General features: G+C 32.7%; 1 protein-coding gene across 1 annotated transcript; it reads right to left on the bottom strand.

Annotated features, from left to right (window-relative positions):
* Positions 1-1,505: 1,505 nt before the first annotated feature.
* On the bottom strand, positions 1,506-23,741 carry LOC127716569 (myosin-3-like). The gene is made up of 13 exons (XM_052222798.1): positions 22,968-23,741; positions 20,986-21,105; positions 20,329-20,430; positions 19,553-19,759; positions 16,740-16,805; positions 13,228-13,311; positions 12,662-12,730; positions 10,429-10,512; positions 9,493-9,576; positions 7,425-7,623; positions 6,915-7,001; positions 2,623-2,718; positions 1,506-2,390 (listed from the first exon to the last, which is right to left on the bottom strand). Exons 1-13 carry the CDS (start codon positions 23,720-23,722, stop codon positions 2,082-2,084), a joined length of 2,262 nt encoding a protein of 753 aa, XP_052078758.1. The 5' UTR covers positions 23,723-23,741; the 3' UTR covers positions 1,506-2,081.
* Positions 23,742-23,767: the final 26 nt, after the last annotated feature.

The following is a 23,767-nucleotide window of genomic DNA, read 5'->3' as shown; positions in this document are numbered from 1 at the left end:
TATGACTGCGCGCAATACTAAAGGGGCTACTGTAAAAAAAACAACGATTTGAGGTATACATAAAAGATACAACAACCCGACGAAACAAATATCAAATAAACATATAAAAACAAACTTGGGAATAAAAATGACCTGCCATCATCACTGTCGAAACGACTATAATTTTATCCTAACTAATCAATACTCTCAACGCCATGGAAATTGATTGTAAAGTGTCCAGGTTCAGCAACCCTCGTTAACATTATCAAATAGAATTCACCTATATAAAGTCAAATTTACAAAGCAACTTAACTTAAGTTCATGGATCTGCATGAAAATGAAGCTTATCCAGCAACAAAATAAATGATATCGAGCTAACTACGACTTTTTTTTACTAGAATAACCACACAAAAATATGGTTTTAGATTTAAGCCAATTTTTTAAATGACCACTTTTATTACCTCCTTTAAAAACCAATCACATCTCCATAAGTTTAGAAGCAATCAGCTAGTCTTATACTATATACCTTTATGCATAACATATCTTTAAAATTATATTCTCTAGGGTAGTTCCGTCTGAGTTTGATTTCTATTACCCCAGAGGCTTTATACAGGTATTTTTGTTAATGGTAAAACTGAGGACGGACATTGGTGCCAGGTGATAGCAAAAGCTCTGACTAGCCAGATCAGCTAAAACAAATAAAGCTTATGTTTCACATACAATATAACATCATAACAAACAATATATTTTACACTACTTTTAAAATAACAACTTAAGGATTATGTACATATATCACAGAATAGTTTTACCAGCACCAAAAATTTAAATAAAAAAATCAGTAAATAATTCTTTAAAGATACAAGCTAGGTAATAAGTGGATAATGTGTCCATGGAACACTGATGATGCCCCCGCTTGCATATAACCTTATGAAGGGACATGACTTAAATTAGAACTAGATCTGAGTTTTGTGGTAATAAGCATTTTGTGTAAGTTTCATAATATTTGGTTGAGGCAAACTTAAATTTGAGAAAAATCAGCATTGTTTTTAATTGTGAAAGGGCATAGTTCTAGAACAGTAAACATGACGCCACCTAAATTCAAACTTGATCTGTGTTTAGTGGTAATAAGAATTGTGCATATTAAGTTTCATAACATTTGGTTGAGGCAAACTAATTTTAGGAAACGGAAACCAATTTTGGGACGTTCGGACGTACAGACATACGAACGGATGTACAGACGGACCAGTGTAACACTTAATGCCCCTTCCGCTGCGACGGGGACACAAAAAAACACTAAAAAAGCCAGTGCTCCTTATCTTTATCACATTACTAAGCTTGCAATTTAGAAAAAAAGATGATTCTGTACTATACTTTAATTTTATCTCTAGTTTATGGTATACTACCGTGGCGTTATAAATTATAACTTATAATTAATGTATTAGAATATTGGAATTTAATCAGTGTTCTTCTGTGTATTTTTTAATTTTATTTTGCAAGTTTAACATCCTATTGAAAATATTAATAAATAAGATTAACTTGTTTTATTGTAAACAAAAACACAACATTTTTTTTCTGTTTAGAACAAATAAGAATTCAAATGGAACTCATTCCAGTCTACTTGCAAATTTTCTTTTCGTACTCTGCGGCGCTTCCGCCATGATTGTTTTGAGTGACGTCACAGATTTTTAATATTGACCGTCAATATACGTATAAATAGAAACATAGCGTCAATATACTTAAAAATATGAACAAGGCTTCAGATACATGAAATATTATTTGAAACACGTGATCGTAATATCCAATGAAAACAGGAGAATGCTACACCATATGTAATATAAAGTTATATATGTTACTGATTCAAACGAATCCCATCAGACACAAGACGTAACTTGCAACCGAGGAAAGTATATGTAATTTCCGGACAAGAGTATAGATCACCATATATATATATATTGTATAACCATTAAACTAGCTACTTTTGCTGCAGGTATATTTTGCATTTGTTTCAAACAAAGCGTATAAGATAAGTTAAAATCACAAAGCTTAACAAACAAGTCCCACTGCAACTAAACCGTGAATGTCTATATCAGATTTAATCAATCTCAGTCACAAGCCTGTGCTACACCTTTTATCATCAATGGCCCATTTTTGTGAAGATACAAGGCAGGCCAAATACTACAAAGAAACAATGGTCCACTTTTTGTGTATTCTCTGTAATGATCCTTATCAAACTTAGTTCTGTGCTCAACATCGCCGTCCAGGTACATTTCAGGATCTTGAACAGCCATCAACCACGAGAGTGAAATAGACTTTTCAAAAAACTTCTGCTTGGTAATTTGGTACACAATCTCTTCGTCTAACCATCCGTGAGAATGTAAGTATTCAACGAATGTATGATTTTTGTGGAAGTCCTTAAATAAAAAAAGATGTGTTAACAACTATTCCTAAATTTTTATTTCCTCACTTTAGATTAAAACACAGATATTAAAATAAAATAAAATAATACATTATAGAAAGAATCAAATCATGGACATTTTACTTTTTACTTTTTAAAATTCCTAAAACACAACAAATTTTAGACACTTATTATGTAAGAATTATCTAATATTTATTAAATTATTATTGCTTTATAAGTTAATATACCTTATTTATCACATTTGCTACATTGATAGCTATTGCCTTCCGTGCATCAATCAATTGTTTTATCTCTGTAGTATGTTGTTTAACGAATTGTGTTACCTGAAACAATTAAATAAAACAGACTCATCTACGCTTATTTTGAATTTTGGTAATAGGTAAAAGTTTGATATCAACTGACAAGTAGAATGTTCGACAGATTAACATTGGAATGCCTAAAATGCCTTACCATACACCCCCTTCGTTAGATTTTTTTTTTTGTGAAAGGTGAAAGGAAAAATTCTCCGGGTTTGTAGATTTAATTTCCATCGGTTCATTGGAATGTAATTTATACAGATATAACACAAAGTGAAGGATTAAAAGCTACATAATTATAGTTGGTGTTGGAGTCAATAAGTCAAAGGTCAAGGTAACTGCCAATAATTTTTTTTTTAAAATATCAAAATAAGGAGATGTGGTATGATTGCCAATGAGACAACTAAACACCAGTGTTCAAATGACATGGTTATTAGCAATTATTATAAGCGTTTATAGGTTTATATTGTCACTGAGTCTAGTGCATATATATATTTATATATATAAAGGAGATGCGGTATGTTGGCAGTGATCCTACATGTACTTTCCACCGGAACAAAAACGAGGAAGATAACAGAAATTATAGGTCACAGTACAGCCTTCAACTATGAGAAATACTTATACCGTACAGTCAGGTATAAACGGCCCAGACATGAAAAACCTGAAATAGTTCAAACGAGAAAAGTAACGTCCTAATTTAAAGCAATACACTGAACGCAACACAAATATGACAGACATGAACCAACGACAACCACTAAACCAAGGATTTCTGACTTGGGACAGTCACATAAAGAATTTGGCGGATTTTGTTTATTAACCCCTCAATTCATACTCGTATTTTATCTACTAGCTCTGCTTTGTTACAATCCTATATAAAACAAGACCAATACATGGTCAGAACATGCGTTGCTGCATGTAAGTGATTGAGGTAACAAGTGTACTGAAGGGTTATAACTGATGTAGAAGATTTTTAAACATACTATTATGTTCAACTGGACTTGAATAAAGTAATTTCATTGATGTTATGTTGATGGATGAAAACGTTTGATTATAACAATTTATTCAGCATAACAATTATTATATTTTTGAAAAGATTTGAACAACCTAAATATGATGCAGCAACTCGGTTTGTTCATCTAAAGAATTAATTACTCCTCTTTAAAGATTATAATTACATAATGAAATATGTTATACTTCATAGTATTAAAAACAAGAAAACATTGACAATTTCAAACTATTTGCAATTATGAAGCGGGTGCATGGCAGATGTCAAAGTTGCTTACAAGCTACAACTCAACATTATCAATATGCAGACAAAATATCATAAAACCATTCGCATTCATAAAATCTACGAAAAATTTGACGAAAATTTTCTATTCAAGGTCTTTCGGACAAACGGACGGACGGACGGATATGATGGATGAAGTAGAGCATTGAATAGACTTGCTTTCGGCATTTGCGACACAGGTTATAAGGAGATCTTGAATGATTTCCAACGACGTAACTATCAAAAAGACTCCAACTGATGTCAATGTGTGCATTTACATTGTACAAATGTATTGGTCACAGTGTTGGCAAAGTACTACCCGCTCTGGAAAACCCACTTCAGGTCCGGGTTTTCCCACCCTGGACAATACTCCCAGAAACTAATACTGGGCAATATGATTTTTTAAGCTTATTTCAACACAAAATAGTAAAGACTTGTACTTTCATAGTATTAATTATAGCTAAATATATACATTTTATACAGATAACCATTGAGAGTCACAATTAGTGATGTACATATAAATTATTTAAAAGTATTTTTTTTTACATATAATTGTTAATTCTTTATATTAGTTATATATATTTGAAAAAAATGAATTATTTTGCTTTATGTTAACAGTTTGACCAATCTAGATAGAAGGGTGATTTAATAGATTTTTAGGAGAATTATTGAGAAAGGCTTTTTCCATTAATATTTGTCTAATGTGTCTTCATGTACACTTGTCTCAGAGTTGCTAGAATAATACTTTCTCAAATGTATACACTTGTATTATAAGACTCAAACAATTAAACTTATTAATAAACCAAAATATGTTTATAAATATCTTAAATGTATTGCATTTGTGTTTGATCACTGAATCCTCTTTAAAATTCAGGCCAGTATTTTATATTACCCAGTATTGCCCAGTATTACCCGGTAAAACCCAGTAAAATCCGGGGTTTCCCAGTATTGCCCACTGGGCTGGGCAATACTCATAAAACCCGGGTTTTTGCCATCCCTGATTGATCACCGCATGGGCTTCAACATTGAGAAAACAATTCCATACATTCGGTTATAAAAGGCATCGAAATTTAAACAATGTGGAAGAATTCAAACAACAACACCAAAAGCCAGACTAATGAAAAAACAATAAGCGAAAAACATAGTTCTTCTGGCTAACTTTTATGTTATAAATCTGACAAAGAGTAGGCATTAAGGAAAAAAATCATTTCTGGAGAACAATTTCCAATTTGCATATTGTGTTTGTAAATGCATAAGGTAAAACAATACAAATGAACTACACAAGATTTTTTTTATACATCATTGCACCTTTTTCATGAAAACTGATGAATTTAAGGAATTCCCCATCGATATTTCCTTTGAGGAAACATCGCGCGTAGCCAAGAAAAAACAAAATAATATTCAACAAACTTTATCAAACCTATTTACACAATCTCATCAAATATATTTAGTTGTTTCTTGGTTGCGCATGTACGTTAATAATCCAAACTATACTTATGTTGATGAAAAACTTGGAAAATCAAGAAATTTGACAAAATATACAGATTTTTTCATGGATTGTTGCCATTATGGCAAATGTGAATGTGAAATTTGTGCTTATTTATAAACACCGTTTACTTTTGTATTTAATTTGCACTAATACAGGCTTTATTGTCCCTACTCCTTTCTGTAATGACATTGACTACGAATAACCATATAATATCGACTATGCAGGAATATGATAGTTATTGACCGACATCAACTGAAGATAACGAAATAAGATACAAATGTACACTTTTTGTTTTTCCGTTGGAAACACATTCGGCTAGAAACAGACATTGGAAAAACAGGAAAGACAAGTAAAACTGTGAGCTACTGCTCACTGATGATACCCTCGCCGAAATATTTCGGTAAACAGGAAGTTGTTGAGTGATGAATCTGAAAACGCATCACACGGTATAGCTGAATCATATAAACCCTAAAACCAAATTTCAGAAATCCTTGTCAAGTAGTTGCTGAGAAAAATGTGACGAAAATTTTCAACTTGGCTATCATGTGTAAAATAATACAAGTGTTCGGTAAACAGGAAGTTGCTGAGTGATGAATCTGAAAACACATCACACGGTGTAACTTACTTATATAAACCCTGAAACCAAATTTCAGAAATCCTTGTCAAGTAGTTCCTGAGAAAAATGCGACGAAAATATTCATGGGACGGACGGACTGACGGATGGACTGACGGAAGGACAGACAGAGGTAAAACAGTATACCCCCACTTCGTTAAAGCGGGGGTATAATAAAGTTACACCGCAGTTAACGACTAAGAAGTAAATATCAAAATGATGAAACAAATAGTTGTTCACTCATATTATTTAAAGGAGAGGCGCAAGATACAAAAGGGACATTCAAACTTATCAAAGTCAAATATAAATTGACAACGTCGTGGTCAAAAAAAGAGAAATAGACCATGAGACGAACAACTGTACACAAAACACAACCCAGAAAACTGAAGACTGAGCAACACGAACCTAACCAAACATCGGGGGTGATCTCAGGTGCTCCGGAAGGGTAAGCAGATCCTGCTCCACATGTCGTGTTGCTCGTGTAAGTGCAAACCCGGTGACACGTCTAATTCGGTTAGTCACATTCGTGGGAAAGGGGAGAGGATTGTGGTTACGATAATTGATATCCGTCGTCATCTGTGAAGCAGATATTCCATTAGGGTCAACCAACTTGTGATGACGTCCGTAAAATTTACGACGGGATGATTTCAACTTCACCAATTGAAATTGAAATAAAAGAACTTAGTCTGACATTTTGTGATCGTTTTTTGTGTTTTCTTTAGTTTATCAGAAATATTTAGGTGCTTGTAAACATTTGTATCGATCTCTCATAGCTCCATACATAATACATGGACCGTCTTTAAATCCAAATACTCTATGTTAGTGTGATTTTAGCTTTTACTAGATATACTTACATCCGCAGATGATCTATCCAAAAACAACTTTCGAACCAAGTCCTGCATTTGTTGACTTGATAGCTGACAGCATGCTTTATAACAACCCTAAGAAGTTTTGAAAGTTAAGAAAATACATATCGGTAATTATTGTAACTAAATGGTCTCATAGAAATTGTAATAAAATTGAATATGACTAAAAATAGGACCGAAAATAATTTATCCCAAAATATTATGCAATGAACTGAAATATCATATATGTACAACATTGATTTGTTTCAAAGTCAAGGGACTGCACATTTTTTTACTCTTTTCTTCCAATGACAATTGTATTTTGATTGATGATTGATTGAATGATTGGTTTTAACGCCACTTTCAGCACTGTTGTGCTATTTCGTGGCGGTCGGTTTTTATTGTTGGAGAGAAAAGTTGTATCACTGTCATTTAAATTTCAAAAACGATGTCTTTAAAGTCAACTTTTTGAACAAGTAAAACTCATACAATATGATGCCTATTTTTTTTAAACACTACCTGCAGTATTATGAATAAATGGCGAACTATCATGTCCTCAGACCATTTTTTGCTGACAAGTACGTCTACTGCTTCTGTCCATTCATTGTCATAAAGCTCAGAATATAATTCTGCTATTCTAGTCGGTCTATATTTATCGCCCAAGTCTGCGATGCTGGTATTACCTGCCATAAGTTTTGCTCCAGCTACCTGGCTTAACCTGAATGCAAAATTCACATCAAAGTAAACCAAACCAACGACCACCAACTATGTTACTAACGAATTACAATTCTATTTTAAATCTCCCGCTTCTTTTTCTAATTCAAACTACCACTACATTGTTTTATGTACGATATTTCTCTAATAATTACAATACAATTTTCAAATGTTAACAATGAGGAAAAACCGAGCATTTAAAATGGATAATATTTAGTCGTCAAGAGTGCAGAAATACACAAGAAAAAAATGTATAATAATTAAAGTCTTTAATGATTATAGACGATAATTAAATTTATATTAATTATTTTTTTATATTCTTTTTCGATGATATGTGAAAACTTATTCTTCATTGTTGCTTTTATTAATGACGTCAATTGAAAATATCTCCGATGAACTAAACAAAGAAGTTGAAATTAGATATAAAATAGCGAACGTTCGTATAGCAGACAATGACGACACTTATAAATCGAACACAATAATATTCATCAAAACGATGATAAAATTGAGTCCTATATATTCCATTTGGTATTGTATTTGCTACAACACGTATTACTATAATTAACAACTACATCCTTGTATCATAAGGGGCGAATTGTAAGAACAGCTCAATAAACAAAAAGCTTATTAAAACAAATTAGATGGTACAAAAATGTAGTTTGTAAACACTTTCAGCTGTTTATGAAATTATTTAAATTGATGGATTGTTTTATTGCTTTTGTAAGCTAGGCTGCAAATCCTATATGTAAATAAGAAGATGTAATATGAGTGCCAATGAGACAACTCTCCATCCAAGTCACAATGTATAAAAAAGTTAACAATTAAAGGTCAAAGTCTGGCCTTCAACACGGAGCCTTGGCTCACACCGAACAGCAAGCTATAAAGGGCCCCAAAATGACTAGTGTAAAACAATTCAAACAGGGAAACCAACGTTCTAATCTATTTAAAAAACGAGAAACGAGACACACCTATGAACCACACCAACAAATGACAACCATTGAACAACAATGACCTATACAATGACCTATACAATGACCTATCTGACATATTTAGCTATAAATGGGATTTTTAACCACCAGATCAGCAATACGTTAAGATAATTCATAGATGTATAAAACCTGAGACAAAGATTCAACGCATTTCACCCTGTAGTTTCGACTTTCGAAAATTTGTCATTCTTAATGCCATTTGCATGTTTTGTGTCGATCATTTCCAGTCAATTAAAATGTACTGGTTAATTTTGATTAAGGACTTTCAATATTGTGTCCTGCAGTTTGTAATTATCCTTGTAGCTTTAAAGGTATTATTGAAAAATGATGTGGATTGTCTTTCAACGCCAGACGGACGTAAAATGATGAAAACAGCTCATCTAGTCTTATTGGCACTACGGGCTAAAAGCAAGTTACATGTAGTATGTTCTGGCTTGAGTGACGGCCATATGAATTGTTATTTGGAGAAGGAACATTATACGAAAGAGCACAGATAGCTGCACATTTATACGACCCTCATTGCCAAACAGTCTCCTCCTTAGTATGGGTCCTTCTGTAGTATAAGAGTACCTCAGTAAATCATATCTACATATCTAACCACCCTTTTCGGTTGCCTGCATTTCAAAAATAATGAACATGCTAATTTCAAGTTTGTAAATGATATAAGTGCATGACAAAATGAGAAGTTTATCAACACGAGGGGGAGGCGATGTTTTTATTAGAACTTTATTAACATTGCCACACCGTAAATATGTCCACACTTTTCGCGTCGGTCAATATTTTACGAGACATTTCACTCGGTTGAGCTGGATAAATATAAGCTACGCATTTAGCAAAAACATTAATTTATATATATAAATCTTGCTTTCAACATGTATATTTACCTTGTTTTTAAATCTTCGTTTTCTCTGGACTTCTTTTCAAAATTATTCATTATGGTCGCGTTTTCCTCTTCAATATGTTGAACTCTGTAAATGAAATAAAAAGTCATCCAGCATCCTTGTCCTCCTAATGAAAATAAGTATACGGCGTCGATTCGATAAAATTACAAAATAGACACAGCACACCCTCTAATAATAATAATAAATTAAATAAAAATATATATGGCATTAACATTTAATGTAAACCTTGGTTCTAAACAGAAACACCAATGGGACAATTTTGGAGTTTTTGCGTAAAACGTTGTAAACACTTTGCTGAGTACCCCATTATTTTCAACAAATTATAAAATGTATATGAAACAGCAACATTTCAATACTGACAATTACCCTTTATGAATATAAAATAGAGATGTCATGAATCAGTGAGGTTCGTTGATACAATACTAATACAAATAATCGATATACAAGGAATAATGGTCTTTCTAATACTGGTAATGTTTTAATACTTATTAAGGGCAATTAAAATCATATACTAGTATTTGTATTACAGATTTGTAATAAAAAGACCGTATCAATAACGTGAAACCGTTCGAGAAAGAGATTATGGCACATGTTTTTGATTTTTTAACTTTCTTCCCCGTCTTATCTAACACTTGACCCAATATTAGAATAAACTATCAAAACAGTTATGAAGGGCTCGATTCTTTTCAATTTTTAACTTATTGTATCTGAAAAGGTATAAATGTTAAATATTCAGTTATATTTTCCTTGTCTCATATTTAGTTCGACCAGTTTAAAATGTATACAAAATTTTATAAAAATCAAAAATAACGCCCGGCCAGCTTCGTATACTTCTGAATATCATTCTTAAAATATGACCATTCTTTACTCAATAATATCATAAGGTCTACGATAAATCCTTTATACTGTACGCCTTACCTACGAATCAACTCATTCTTTTCTTGCAGATTTCCCTGAAGTGCTGTCTTTAGTGAAGCATTTTCGTTTTCTAACTGACCATAACTAAAAATATAACATAAATTTATCATATACAATATGTGAATTTTCATAGCTATAATAGATCCCCAAATAATTTGTCCCATCCTAAAAAATGGAACGCCTTATTTTTCAGAGAAAATAATACTGGCAATTTATTCTTACTGTATTATTCATCCCAATTTTATTTGATGATATTGGTTCGAAATTTCCATTTTATGAAATAATGTACATGTGTTTAAAAGGTTGCAACTCCCTCAGGTAAATTTCGTTTGGTTTCTATGCTCTCAAATGTTTTATATGTATGGCTTTCAAACTTTTGTTCAAAGTCATACCCGATTACTATCATTCAAGAACGCCTGTTGTGAGCAACGAAATTATATGAATTGATTCTAGTAATAGAGTGTCGATACTGTAATTCAGTCCACCATTTTCTACATAAGAAAATGCCTGTACTAAGTCAGGAATATGACAGTTGTTAGCCATTTGTTTGATGTGTTTGAGCTTTTGATTTTGCCATTTGATTAGGGACTTTCGGTTTTGAATTTTCCACTGAGTTCAGTATTTTTGTGATTTTATTTTTCACAGTTTATTATATTCGCGCTGTAGCCGCTGCTTCGGTATTGGCACGATTTAGATAGTCCTTTTTTATAAGTAAATTTCAAGGACTTCAAATTACCAAAATGTGCTAAAACCAAGGTTGCTACTCATTCTGGGAATGTTTACCAAGGGAGAGCGGAGGATACTTTGTTTTACGATCTAAAATGTATGACAAGCGTGCATGACAAAATTTGTGCGGTAAGATGGCATATTTTGGTATCAATATTGATTCACTCATATGGTCTTTGCATCGGATATAAACACAATTATTCTAAAACCATTTGTTGGCATGATTCGGGTTATGTTCTTCTCAAATATCTTATGATGATATGATACTAGCCCCTAACGGGAGGGATGTTTGATTTTCATATGATGAAGAAATAATCTTCAATCAGTTTAATTGAGGTCTGGAGCTGGCATGTCAGTAACTGCTAGTAGTCCTTTGCTAATTTATGTATCATTGTCATTTTGCTGAAGTCTTTTGTTACCTATTCTGACATCGGACACGAACTTCTTTTGAACTGAGGTTTACTGTACGTATTGCTGTGTGTTTGATTATTCTACATTGGCTAGTGGTATAGGGAGGGTTGAGATCTCACAAAACATGTTTAACCTCGCCGCATTTTAGCGCCTGTCCCAAGTCAAGAGCCTCTGGCCTTTGTTAGTCTTGTATGTTTGTTAATTTTAGTTCATTTATATGTTTTGAAGTTTAATGTGACGTCCATTTTCACTGAACTAGTACACATTTTGTTTAGGGGCCAGCTGAAGCGGGATTTTCTCGCTGTGTTGAAGACCCATTGGTGGCCTTCGGCTGTTTTCTGTCCTTTGGTCGGGTTGTTGTCTCTTTGGCACATTCCCCATTTCCATTCACAATTGTATATCAGATTAGTAAGTTATTACGACTTTAACCTTTTAACAACTCTTATAGTAATAAGGCATCACGGGTTATAAGGAATACAAAATCTAAGTAAAATATATCAAGAGTGATTCATTATGATGTCGATTCATTTATTTTCGTGGGTACCAATTTTCGTGGACTGATGAAAACCTGTATTATTAGTGGATAATTGATTTCGTGGTTTTGCCAAAATCTGCATACAACCCTCTGGAAAATTTGCAGTTCGTTGAACATTTAAATTCGTGGTTCACCTGTACCCACGAAATCCACGAAAATTGGTATTCAACGATTGATTATGAATTCATAGTACTAAAATTGTTATTTGATTTTGTAGATGGGTATCGGATAACCTCTAGAACTTATAATCGTCAGTGGTGTACATTTTATAATTACAAACAAGAAAGACAATCACGAATGTTGAATATTTCAAAATGGAAAGGAATATGGTAGTTTATAGATATGCATTCAAACAATAAGCAGTCCAAGTCTTATGTGGCCCAAATAATCGTGCCAGTGTTTTCACTAAATAATTCTAGCGGATTTTCATGCTTATGCTTGTACAGGTATATACACATATTACATGAATTACAATACGTACTCATGTGATTTCAAGAAACACATTGAGCAACATTGATTGGTAGTACTACTGTTTTCAATAGCTTTTTAATTTGTCTTTACCTATGCTGAAAATGTGCGAGTCTGTTCTTGATAACCTCGAGTTCTCGATCCTTCTCCTGTACTAACGGTCTGAAATTTTAAAATCTTTAAAAAAATGGAACGAACTTTTCTTTCAAAGACTATAAATCAAAATAAAATGAATCACACGATGCAATAAAACCTAACACGGTTATCTTTTATTTCAAGAGTAGGATATGCAGTGCATAAAGATGCAACAATAATTTCTCATTTTTAATTATAAACATAGAACACAGTTTTGTTTTATCAAAGTGTATCTGACATTACAGAATTACAATTAATGCAATTACCTTAATATCGAATGTCAAATACATGTTGTAATATACTTTTTGCACCTATAATTAAAGCATGGAACTTTGATGAAAACGAATTAGTTACAACAAATTGTTACACAATTGAAATTTTTAGTGCAAATTTAGTAAATCTTATTTGTATGGTAACCAAAGCTCATATAATGATTAATTTTACTTAATGGAGTTCATATGTACATGATTTTGCTCCAGCTGGTGTACTGGGGCTGATAATGTGAATATATGTCATACATGTACCTTAAATGCATCTCATCCTTTTCTTGCTTAGTAGCAGGAAGTGCTTTCTGCAGTGAAGCATTTTCTTTTTCCAACTGATCAAATCTGCAAAATAAAGGTTTAATGAAATCACTCATATTCCATACTGTGTTAAAAATAATGAAGAAAGGTATCCCGACCGGTTTGCTAAATTAACAATGAAACGCATGTACACCCTCAATGAACTTCCAGGATGGGTTAAGTTCTTTGTATTCATTTTTTTTTTAATATTGAAACTGAAAATCTTACAAGTCAAATATTTCTTAAAACGATTGATTTACCCCCATCCACCCATTCCCAATTCCCCAATTAAGAAAATTGCTCGCGACGACAAAATCTCTTATAACCCCATCGAATTCGAGTAGATTATTTATACAATCTTGTATCAATGTGACCAAACAAAACCAGATCATGATTCACCGAAAAAATGTCTTGTTGTTTGCATGGACCTTTTAATTACCACTTGTATATATTTCAAACAAAGAGAATTAAGAACGCTGAAGTTTTAGAATAGTTATGACAAAAAAATGTTACATCCAGTCATATCGAGTCTCTTGTGATAGATGTTAAAATAGTTAAAATATTAAAAATTAAAATAGTGTTAAGAATTAAAACAATTACCGGCGGTTTTCTGTTCGTGTGCCTGTACAGGTAAATTTAGAACTTAATATGTGTATAGAAATAAGAAGATGTGGTATGAGTGCCAATGAGACAACTCTACATTCAAGTCACAATGTGTAAAAAGTAAACAATTATAGGTCAAAGTACGGCCTTCAACACGGCAATATGAGTGCCACTGAGACAATTCTCCACCCAAGTAACAATGTATACAAAGGTAACAATTCAAGGTCAAAGTACGGCCTTCAACACGGAGCCTTGGCTCACACCTAACAACAAGCTATAAAGGGCCCCAAAATGAATATTAGTGTAAAACAATTCAAACAAGAAAACCAACGGTATAATATAAAAATCAAGAAACGAAAAGCACATATGAACTACACCAACAAACGACAACAACTGAACAGCAGGTTCCCGACTTAAGACAGGTTCATAAAAAATGCAGCGGGTTTAAACGTTTTAACAGGCGTCAACTTTCACCCTAACCTGAGATAGTAGTGTAACATTACAACATAAAAAGACACACGATATATTATCAATTGAAATGGCTTATATATAAAATAAAGAATGGTAATTGGGAATGTGTCAAAGAGACAACAACCCGACAAAGAGCAGATAAAGCCGGAGGCCACCAATGGGTCTTCAACACAGCGAGAAAATCCCGCATCCAGAGGTGGGCTTCAGCTGGCCCCTAAGCAACATGTGTACTAGTTTAATGAAAATGGACGCCACACCAAACTACAAAACATATAAATGAACTAAAATTTACAAACATACAAGACTAACAGAGATCCTGACTTTGGACAGGCGTAATAATGCGGCGGGGTTAAACATGTTTTGCGAGATCTCAACCCTCCCCATTTTTAAGGTGTATGTCGACATTTTGTGCTTGGTATAGAATATAACCATAAAAGATTAGATGTGAAATACCTGAACGTATAAGATGTCTGCATGTTGATTATATCTAAGAATGATGTCCTTGTACCGATGATAAAATTTAGTAACTGTTTTGACTAGTTTGTGATATCGAAAACCCTGGTGTAATATTTTTTCAGTAATACAGAGATTTCTTTCGTTAAAATCAAATATGTTGTTACATACACGAACGAATCGAACAAGTTGAGATATATAAACAACATAAGATGGTGACATGGGAACGTCACCATCTAAAAATGGATAATTAACAATAAGAAATGAAAAATCATCTCTTTTATCATAAATTTTGGTATTAAGCTTCCCGTTAAAGATATAGATATCAAGATCTAGGAAAGGGCAGTGTTCATTGTTAGTATTAGCTTTATTTAAAGTCAGTTCAGCAGGATAAATCTCTTTAGTGTACATACTGAAGTCGTCATTATTGAGAACCAATATATCACCCAAATATCTAAAATATACCTATTTATACTCAAATTATAGTGTGAAGCTAAAAGATAAAATGTATCAGTTTAATTAAAGACAAATATTCACAACACAACTTATTTTTTGTTGAATCTAGGCGATTTGTATTATTTAAGTTCCACTGAAAGGATAAAAGATTGATCTGTTAAAAGCATTAATATCTCTGGTCTTGGCAACAATGTTTTAACACAATCCTGAAAATGGGTAAATATCATATTAATATTTTGGAGAGAAATTTGGAAACATTTGCATCTGAGTTTGTTTAAGTTCACCTAAATGTCCTCTTTAAAATGTATTAAACAAAAAAACAGATGATATATCATCTTACTTCAGATTCTTCTATTTTCATATTTTAAAGCTAAATGTTAATAAAAAAAAATAACAATCAAATTTGCATAACTAAAAAACCAAATAAATGGATGTGTTTGACGTAGTGCTATTAAATTAGTTTAAATTCTAGTTAACAGATTCCAAGGGCTAGTAATTCCCTCCTATTATGTATCAAAAATAATCAATTTTAAAATGCATGAAAAATACTGGTACTATAAAATAAAAGTATGATCACTGACACCCCTTCAGTTTTTACCAAATACTCTTGATTACAGCTTTTACTTTTGGATATTGAAGGTTTTATGTATGTTATCTGTTGCTATTTGTGTTCAACTATAACTGCTTACTTATGAAAAATTTTGTCTGCCGTTCACAAAATATGTTCATAGAATTATTCCATTATTTTATAGATCTTTTTTTTAAATTCGTCCTGACAACTATTGTTAAAAGGACATTAGCTGTCAAATTTACTTTCACCGATTTCTCTCAAATTCTTACATTTGATTAATAACAGACTAAAACGTAAATCCAAATTACAAAATGTCTAAAATAAACAATTAACAATGCATGGACTAGATAATATGTATCAGTATTGCGTTTGTATTTTAGTCTAGACGCCATCAACTTTGCAACAAAGATGACCTCCGAAGACTACCGACGATCATATTACCCACTATAAATATAAATAGATAGTGAGCACGTGCAATTGAATGTCACTAGGTCTGTTTGATGTCATGTTATATGTTAACAAATATGTTAATCATCGTTTTACCTATGTAAGCATGATAAATTTAGGCCAAACGGACTACATATAACGAAATATTATAATTTCAAAATTCCGCTTTCATTAATACTTCGAACAAAAAGAATTGTATTTTAAATATTTATCTAACTCGTAGCTAATGCCACTTTAAGTATATTTAATATAAAGGCATGCACATATACTCAATATTCTATCTATTTGGAAGGAACAATTAGGGGTCGTAACGATGCAATGAGAATACAATTAAGAGTTATCAAAATTATTCATGACAGGACTTCATTTCCATATAGGTTACCTTTTTTTTATTGAAATACGCATAATGAAGAGCGAATTACGGCGAAATGATATTTGCCAGAATAGACTTTTATCTCATAATAGTACTTACCTGTCTCGGAGATTTGTTAGTCTGTCATTAGATATCTTGAGTTCTCGATCTTTGTTATGCATCTCTCTAAAATTATATAATAAAACACGAAATTGTTTTTCTTTTTCATAAATATGAATAAATAAAACTACGGCAGTGTTATCTTCCTCGTAAAATGTTTTGTCAGTAATGACAGGTGGTTTGCTATTAAGCGTTCATTGGACACTCATTTTATGATCATAGACTATATATATATATACATATAGCTACTGTACAAAAATATATGTGAGCACGTGATAAATAACATTCGTTTTGATAATTTGTAACTTTAATGCATATTGGAAAGTACAATCAAATTTTGAACGTTCAATCAGACAACCGACTGCAGAGACACATGTGCAATCATCAAAACACATTGTTTTGGCTCGCAAACGACTAGCCTTTTATATGCCCATGCTTACAAATGGCGTGTGCTTAATGAAGAAGCAATGAGCTCCATTTTGTGTCTTCGATTGATACATTCTAGGGGTCCAGCATACGGCACCCCTCTATCAGGCATTTCAACAGTATATGCTGTAAAGTGAAAGTATGCAATGAAAATACTTTGCGCATGTTCATATTCGAATTCCTCGACATCAGCAGGGTAAGTATTAAGGTTCATCAATCATTCTTACATGATAAATATTTAAGATATATCTTGTATCACAATCTCTGCAATTTTGCAGCAACATTAAGACCTTTGATTTTTCTACGCTTTACACTACTATTCCCCATGCTCAATTGAAAGATCGAATTCACTATCTCAGGAAACAGAGCTTTTTCTATAAAAATGGGAATCGTAGATATAAATTTCTTGTTTTGGGTTATAATAATTCTTATTTTGTGAAGAACCACACTGATTCTATCAGAAAATACAGTGAAGATGATATTATTAAAATGCTGGACTTTTTACTTGAAAATATATTTGTTGAGTTTGGAGGATTGATATTTCAACAGACAGTCGGTATTATAATGGGTACTAGATGTGCACCCCTTCTGGCCGACTTGTTTTTGTACTCGTATGAAGCAGAATTCATTCAGAACCTTCTAAAAGACAAAATGAAAATGCACCTTGTAAAATTCTTTAATTTTACTTTCAGATATATTGATGATGTCCTATCACTGAATAAACCATTTTTCAGTCAGTACTTGCATCTCATATATTATCACAGTGAACTTGAAATTAAGGATACTACTGATACAAGAAGGACTGCTTCATATCTTGATTTTTTCCTCAATATTGACACAGATGGACGACTTTACACTAAGATCTATGACAAACGAGATGATTTCAACTTCCTAATTATCAATTTCCCATTTATCAGCAGTAACATACCTCTGCTCCGTCGTATGGTGTTTACATATCTCAATTGATACGTTATGCTCGTGCATGTTCAAACTATACTGACTTTATATACAGGAGTGTGCTCCTTACGCAGAAACTGCTCCAACAGAGTTATGAGGAGGAAAAATTTAAAATGACACTCAGTAAATTTTATGGACACCATCACGAATAGGTTGATCTATACGATGTGTCCGTGTCTAAACTAACTAATGACATTTTTACCACGTCTTAGATTGTGGTTTAACATCTATGTCGTCTGTCTGCTAAGTACCGAACGTGACATATTCCCGAATATGACTCTTATACCGAGTGTGAATTTGCATTGCTATACGATGTGTCTCGGTATTTGGTACATCCAACATTCATGTATTTATTTTTGATGTTTCTGTTATGGTTTCGGTTGGATAATGTGTTATGTCTTATCGTTTGTAGTCCAAATAATTATAAAATAGCCTTTCAATACCATCATTGTCATGAAAATTGTTTGGACTGGTATTTTGAAAATAATTGTATAAAGTTCGAGATTGCATGTTCGTTACGTAAGTGCGTCACAGTTTGTGATGTCCTGTGGTGTCTGTCGTTGATGGAAGATGTTCGTTGTTGTTCTGTGGTTTGCATGTTGTGTCGACTATTATATTATTTGTTTGTGTGTTTCTCAGTGATGAGTGTTCTTGCGTGTGTTTGTGTTGTATTTCTGTCAGGTAGTGTTGTCATTTTAGCGATATTTTTTTAACTTTGTCGTATAAGCGGGAGGTATGGCTAGCCATAAAACCAGGTTCAACTCACCATTTTTTCTTAAAATGTCCTGTACCAAGTCAGGAATATGGCAGTTGTTATCAAATAGTTTGTTTCTATGTATGTTGGCGTTTGTTTTTGTTGCACTTCAGTGTTCATGTTGTTCCTTTGTTTTCCTCTTATAGTTGATGTGTTTACCCTCGGTTTTAGTTTGTAACCCGGATTTGTTTTTTCTCTCAATCGATTTATGAGTTTTGAACACCGGTATACTACTGTTGCCTTTATTTTTGTTTCTTCTTATTCTACGTGTATATATACAAACTAGAACGATTTTAGATGGTCAATACCAGAAAGAAAGAAAAAACGACAAACACCTGGAGAGACACACTCAAAACAAAACAATCAAAAACGCATGCGACTAACAACAACAAAATCAACAATCAAGTACAAGTTTATCCGGAGGTGAGGCTTGATTTATCTAAAAGCTACGAAATTAATAGTATATTGGGTGTCCAGTGCTTGGCATAGGGCCTAACCTGGTTATCATGACGTTTGCATTTTAAATTCTGTAATAAATAGAAGCTTTCGTCAACGATTAACGGGATTAAACACAGCAACTTCCACACGTTCCTGTTTGGGTCTGTAAATTCTGATTGGCTTTTATGTTGTCCAATGCTTTTTTTAGAGCGAAAAAGGTTCTGGTATCTGTACTTACGATTCTCTGCTTTTCTCGTGTAGAATGTTTAACACTGCTACTAAACACTGCTCATAATCATAAACCATATTTTCAATTTCCCTGAAATTCTTTAAGGCTGCTGGTCGTTGAAATCTCATACCTACAGATTCCATTGTATTTCTCTCGCATTCCTCTCTGAAATTCTTGATGTTCACAGACACGAGCTGTAATGTTTCTCGGAGCATTCTAAAATATATAATAATGTATATTTAAACCCGGCAACTTTTAAGACGTTATTGCCTATGTGTATTTATAGCACATTACATAAACATGTACTACACTGTTGATGCGACAATTTAATATTTCAGAGTGAAATGACGTAAAACTAGACATTTTAACAAAATAATAGTAAGGCAGAGTCAGCGTCTTCATAATGTAAATTATAGCAGAAGGTAAACTGAATTATAATATTTTAAAAATTAAAATAAACTTTATCATATGTTATTCATTTTAAAATCTAGATAACGATACAAGTAAAGAAAGGAATACAGAACTAGTTCAAGTTGACAACATTTGAATGTACCAGTCCTGTTTAAGTTCATTGTTAAATCTGTGTTTGATTATCATGGCATTTTACGTATTACAATACAATATGGAATCTTTTTCGCCATTGGTGAGACAAAGTGTCATATGTTCTATATGTCTAATTTGCTGAATTGTTGTGTATTATCGCGTTCAGCCCTTATCTAAATAAAAATATCTAGCAAGATTAAACTTCAATTTGTAAATTTTCTTAAAGAACTGGCTTCACTCACTGCGATTCGACTGTTTTCGAACGGAGTTCTGTTTGCAACTGCTCTTCTCTTTGTTTGTGTACCGCACTGTCATTTAGTTTTGTAGCTAGTTCGTGTCTCTTTCTACAGAGTTAAATAATCATACTAGTTTAGAAATTTGTTTAAAAATATCTCAGGTAAGGCTACATCCTAAAATATTTCTTAAAGTAAAAACAACGAAAAACAAGTCTTAGAATACAAATGTAGTTTAAAGTTATTTTCGTTATAGCTATATTGCAAAACATTATCTTGCACTTAGGTTTTTTATGCATTTATGATGTTCCTATAATTGAACCTGCAAATTCCAATTCTTCCATGACTACCTGCATTAAAAAAATGAATTGTCCGTTCAGCGTATTTCCATAACATAATAGTTTAGGCTGTGCATGTTTAAATGTATCAATATGTTACATGTAAACATATATATATATTAAAAATGATTAATTGCTTGTTGCTTGCTTATTGTCCAGTGGTAAATATTCAAAACATAATTAGGACGAGAACAGTTAAATAAACAATAATACCATTAGGTCATGTCTATCGGCTTGAATGGCGGAAAATTTCGACAGCCATTAAAAATGAGGTTATGCTTGAAACTTCGCTTGTTAAAGATTCCGTAATCTTATAGAAGTAACTCACTGTTCTTCCTCTCTTTTTAGAAGGGATTTTGCCTTCAAGTTTTCTTCATATTGTTGTAAATGTGACTTTTCTGTTGATATCGTCTCCTTTTTTGGTGCTGCAACAGGATCGCCTTTCTTTCTAAATAGTTAAATTGTCTCGTGTATTTTTAATATTATTTTTTCAATCACTAAAAGCATTACTAATTACTAATACATAAACAAGAGAACCAACAGAGCCTGTGTCGCTCACCAGGATCTATGCGCATCCTCAACAATGATCTTCTCTCCAATAGTATATGTAATTTAATTCATGACCTAAATATGTTTTTGTAAATCTTTTTACTGATTATATTAGCTGAATAAAGTTTTTTCCGTCTATAATATATAGTTTCCCAGATAATAGACAAATACAAAAATGAGTAATCACAAATGGTCATTTAAGGGTCATTACTCCTGCAGGGTCATCAAACTGTTTTGGTCAAATAAGCATTCATGTTGATCTCGTATTTTCGATAATTTCTACAGTTTAAACCTGATCTTTTTATATGATAGCCAAAAACATGAAATAAAAACAATAAAAAAAACATCGTCATTTAAGGACAATTACATTTAGAACTCATTTAAGGAGCTATCTGATTTTTTTTGTAAAAATAAGTAGGTAATTCCTGACATTCTGAGCCTTTTGTGTTCTTGACAGATTTTTCTATTTATTAAAGTTTTAACGGTATATTCCATTAATGTAGTTTATACTTATGTTTTATTTTTAACTGTCGTAGCAGTGTTTGTTGATTGACCGGGGAATTTAAACAAAAATACAATCGTATACCATGAGATTCGTCCATTTCTATTGTGATTGAAATTGGTTCTGTAGTTTTAGAGGAGATCTTTAAAAAGGTGTACGACGGACGGACGGACGGACAACGCCATGTAATGGAAAAGCTCACATGTCCTCTTATGACAGCTAAGATAAAAAGGTTATTACCAAAAAAACAAGAAAGAACAACAGATCCTATCGAATGCAAACATGCGACTCCTTCGAAAAAATAGCTGTACAAACACAGCATAAAAAGAAAAACAACAACGAACAAAATATGTTCCAAATAGCTTGACTTTGTATAGTCATAGAATTGATGTTTTTAAACCAGTTTTACGAGCACTCATACTTTTCCTTTTACCAATCTATACCATACGTCGTAAAATTTAAACTTACAGTAAAAAAATACTACACCGTCCAGCTGTAGCTACCAACTTAATGACTAATGACTTAAATTAGAAAATTAAAGACGGCACATAATTTGGAAAGCAGAATCTTCTTGTGCTCACTACTACAGAAATCTAACTAAGTTACATGTACAACAGTGTTTGGTTGAATACTGCCGCATATGATATATATAACTTCCAGTTGCTATAATATTCCAGGACATGCGTTTCCTATATAATAGATTTCCGTGATATATATTTGCTGTTTACAAGGATGATATTGCGCCAACTGTCAATTCATGATTCCTTGGAACATTTTATAAACGCCATCATGATTCGATTGACCGTAATGGAATATCTTTGTCACAAATGACCACTTATGTCGGTATTACATGTGGTGCAGAATCTGCTTACCCATCAGGAGCACCTGAAACCATCCCCGGTTTTTTGTTTTGGGTTACTGTTGCTCAGTCTTTAGTTTTCTATGTTGTGTTTTGTATACTGTTGTTTGTCTTTTGGTCTTTTTCTTTTTTTTGCCACACCGTTGTCAGTTGAAATATCCTTTTGTATCTTTCGCATCTCTTTTGATTGTGACATCACCGAATGTGACTTATCGTTGGGTTTTTTCCTGCCATGAACAACAGCAAATATCTGATCGCGATGTACAAGGATCGGCAGCGCTTTTGTATAAAATTGTTACAAACATTTATTAAACTATTTTACAATTGACAGTATTCATAATACACATTTTCCTATGTTTTTTCCAATTCATTTATGTATATATGTGTACACAACAATTACCTTATTTGAATTCTAATAAGTGGACTCTTTGTTTCACGATCTGATGTTTCCTCGTACAATAATTCCATCTCTGTATCTTCATTGCACTTTGCTGGAGTGTTTGCATATTTTTCGACCGCACATTTGTACTGTTTAAATTGCGATATAAATTCGTCTGCTCTATTAGTTGACATTAACCTTGTTAGCGCATTTTGTATTTCTTCATAGAAATATCTTGCTGCCTTCAACTGTTTTATTTGCTTAAACAATATCTCAAGTTCTTGTGTTGGGTAGGTTTCGATGTCAAGCCATGTTATTCGGCGGGCGAATAATTTGTTTCCTAAACCGTACGTCCTACCGTACGGGAAGCTGTGAACTATATCTGTTAACTGCGCTTTAAAATGTGCAACTTTTGTCTCCCTTTTGTCGATGTCATAACGATTTGACTGAAGACAGTTTACTATTTCAGCCTTTTCTCTCTCGATTTGTTTCATTATTTCGTCTTTGACTTTTGATAAACTGAGCAGAATGTGATGCTTATGACTAAAATCGACACAGTCTATACATACCATTGTCTCACAATCACTACAATATGAAATAAATTGTTTGTTGTAATGAATTATACATCTTTTCCTGCTGGAGTCAGAGGGAAATCTGAAAACATGATCATGGTGATTCTGACTGTGAATACGTTGACAGCTGTAACACTGAGGCTTGTGACATTGCATGCAGTAATGAACTGAACTGCGAGTACAGTCCTCGCACTTGATATTCATTTTGTGTTATTTTTCTTTAAACTTCCTCGTAGTCTATTCTTCAAC

Source organism: Mytilus californianus, unplaced genomic scaffold (genome assembly GCF_021869535.1).
Source record: "Mytilus californianus isolate M0D057914Y unplaced genomic scaffold, xbMytCali1.0.p SCAF_9, whole genome shotgun sequence".
Classification (NCBI taxonomy): Eukaryota; Metazoa; Mollusca; class Bivalvia; order Mytilida; family Mytilidae; genus Mytilus; species Mytilus californianus.
The sequence above is the reverse complement of the archived record's forward strand: the minus strand, read 5'-3'. Positions and strand labels throughout refer to the sequence as shown.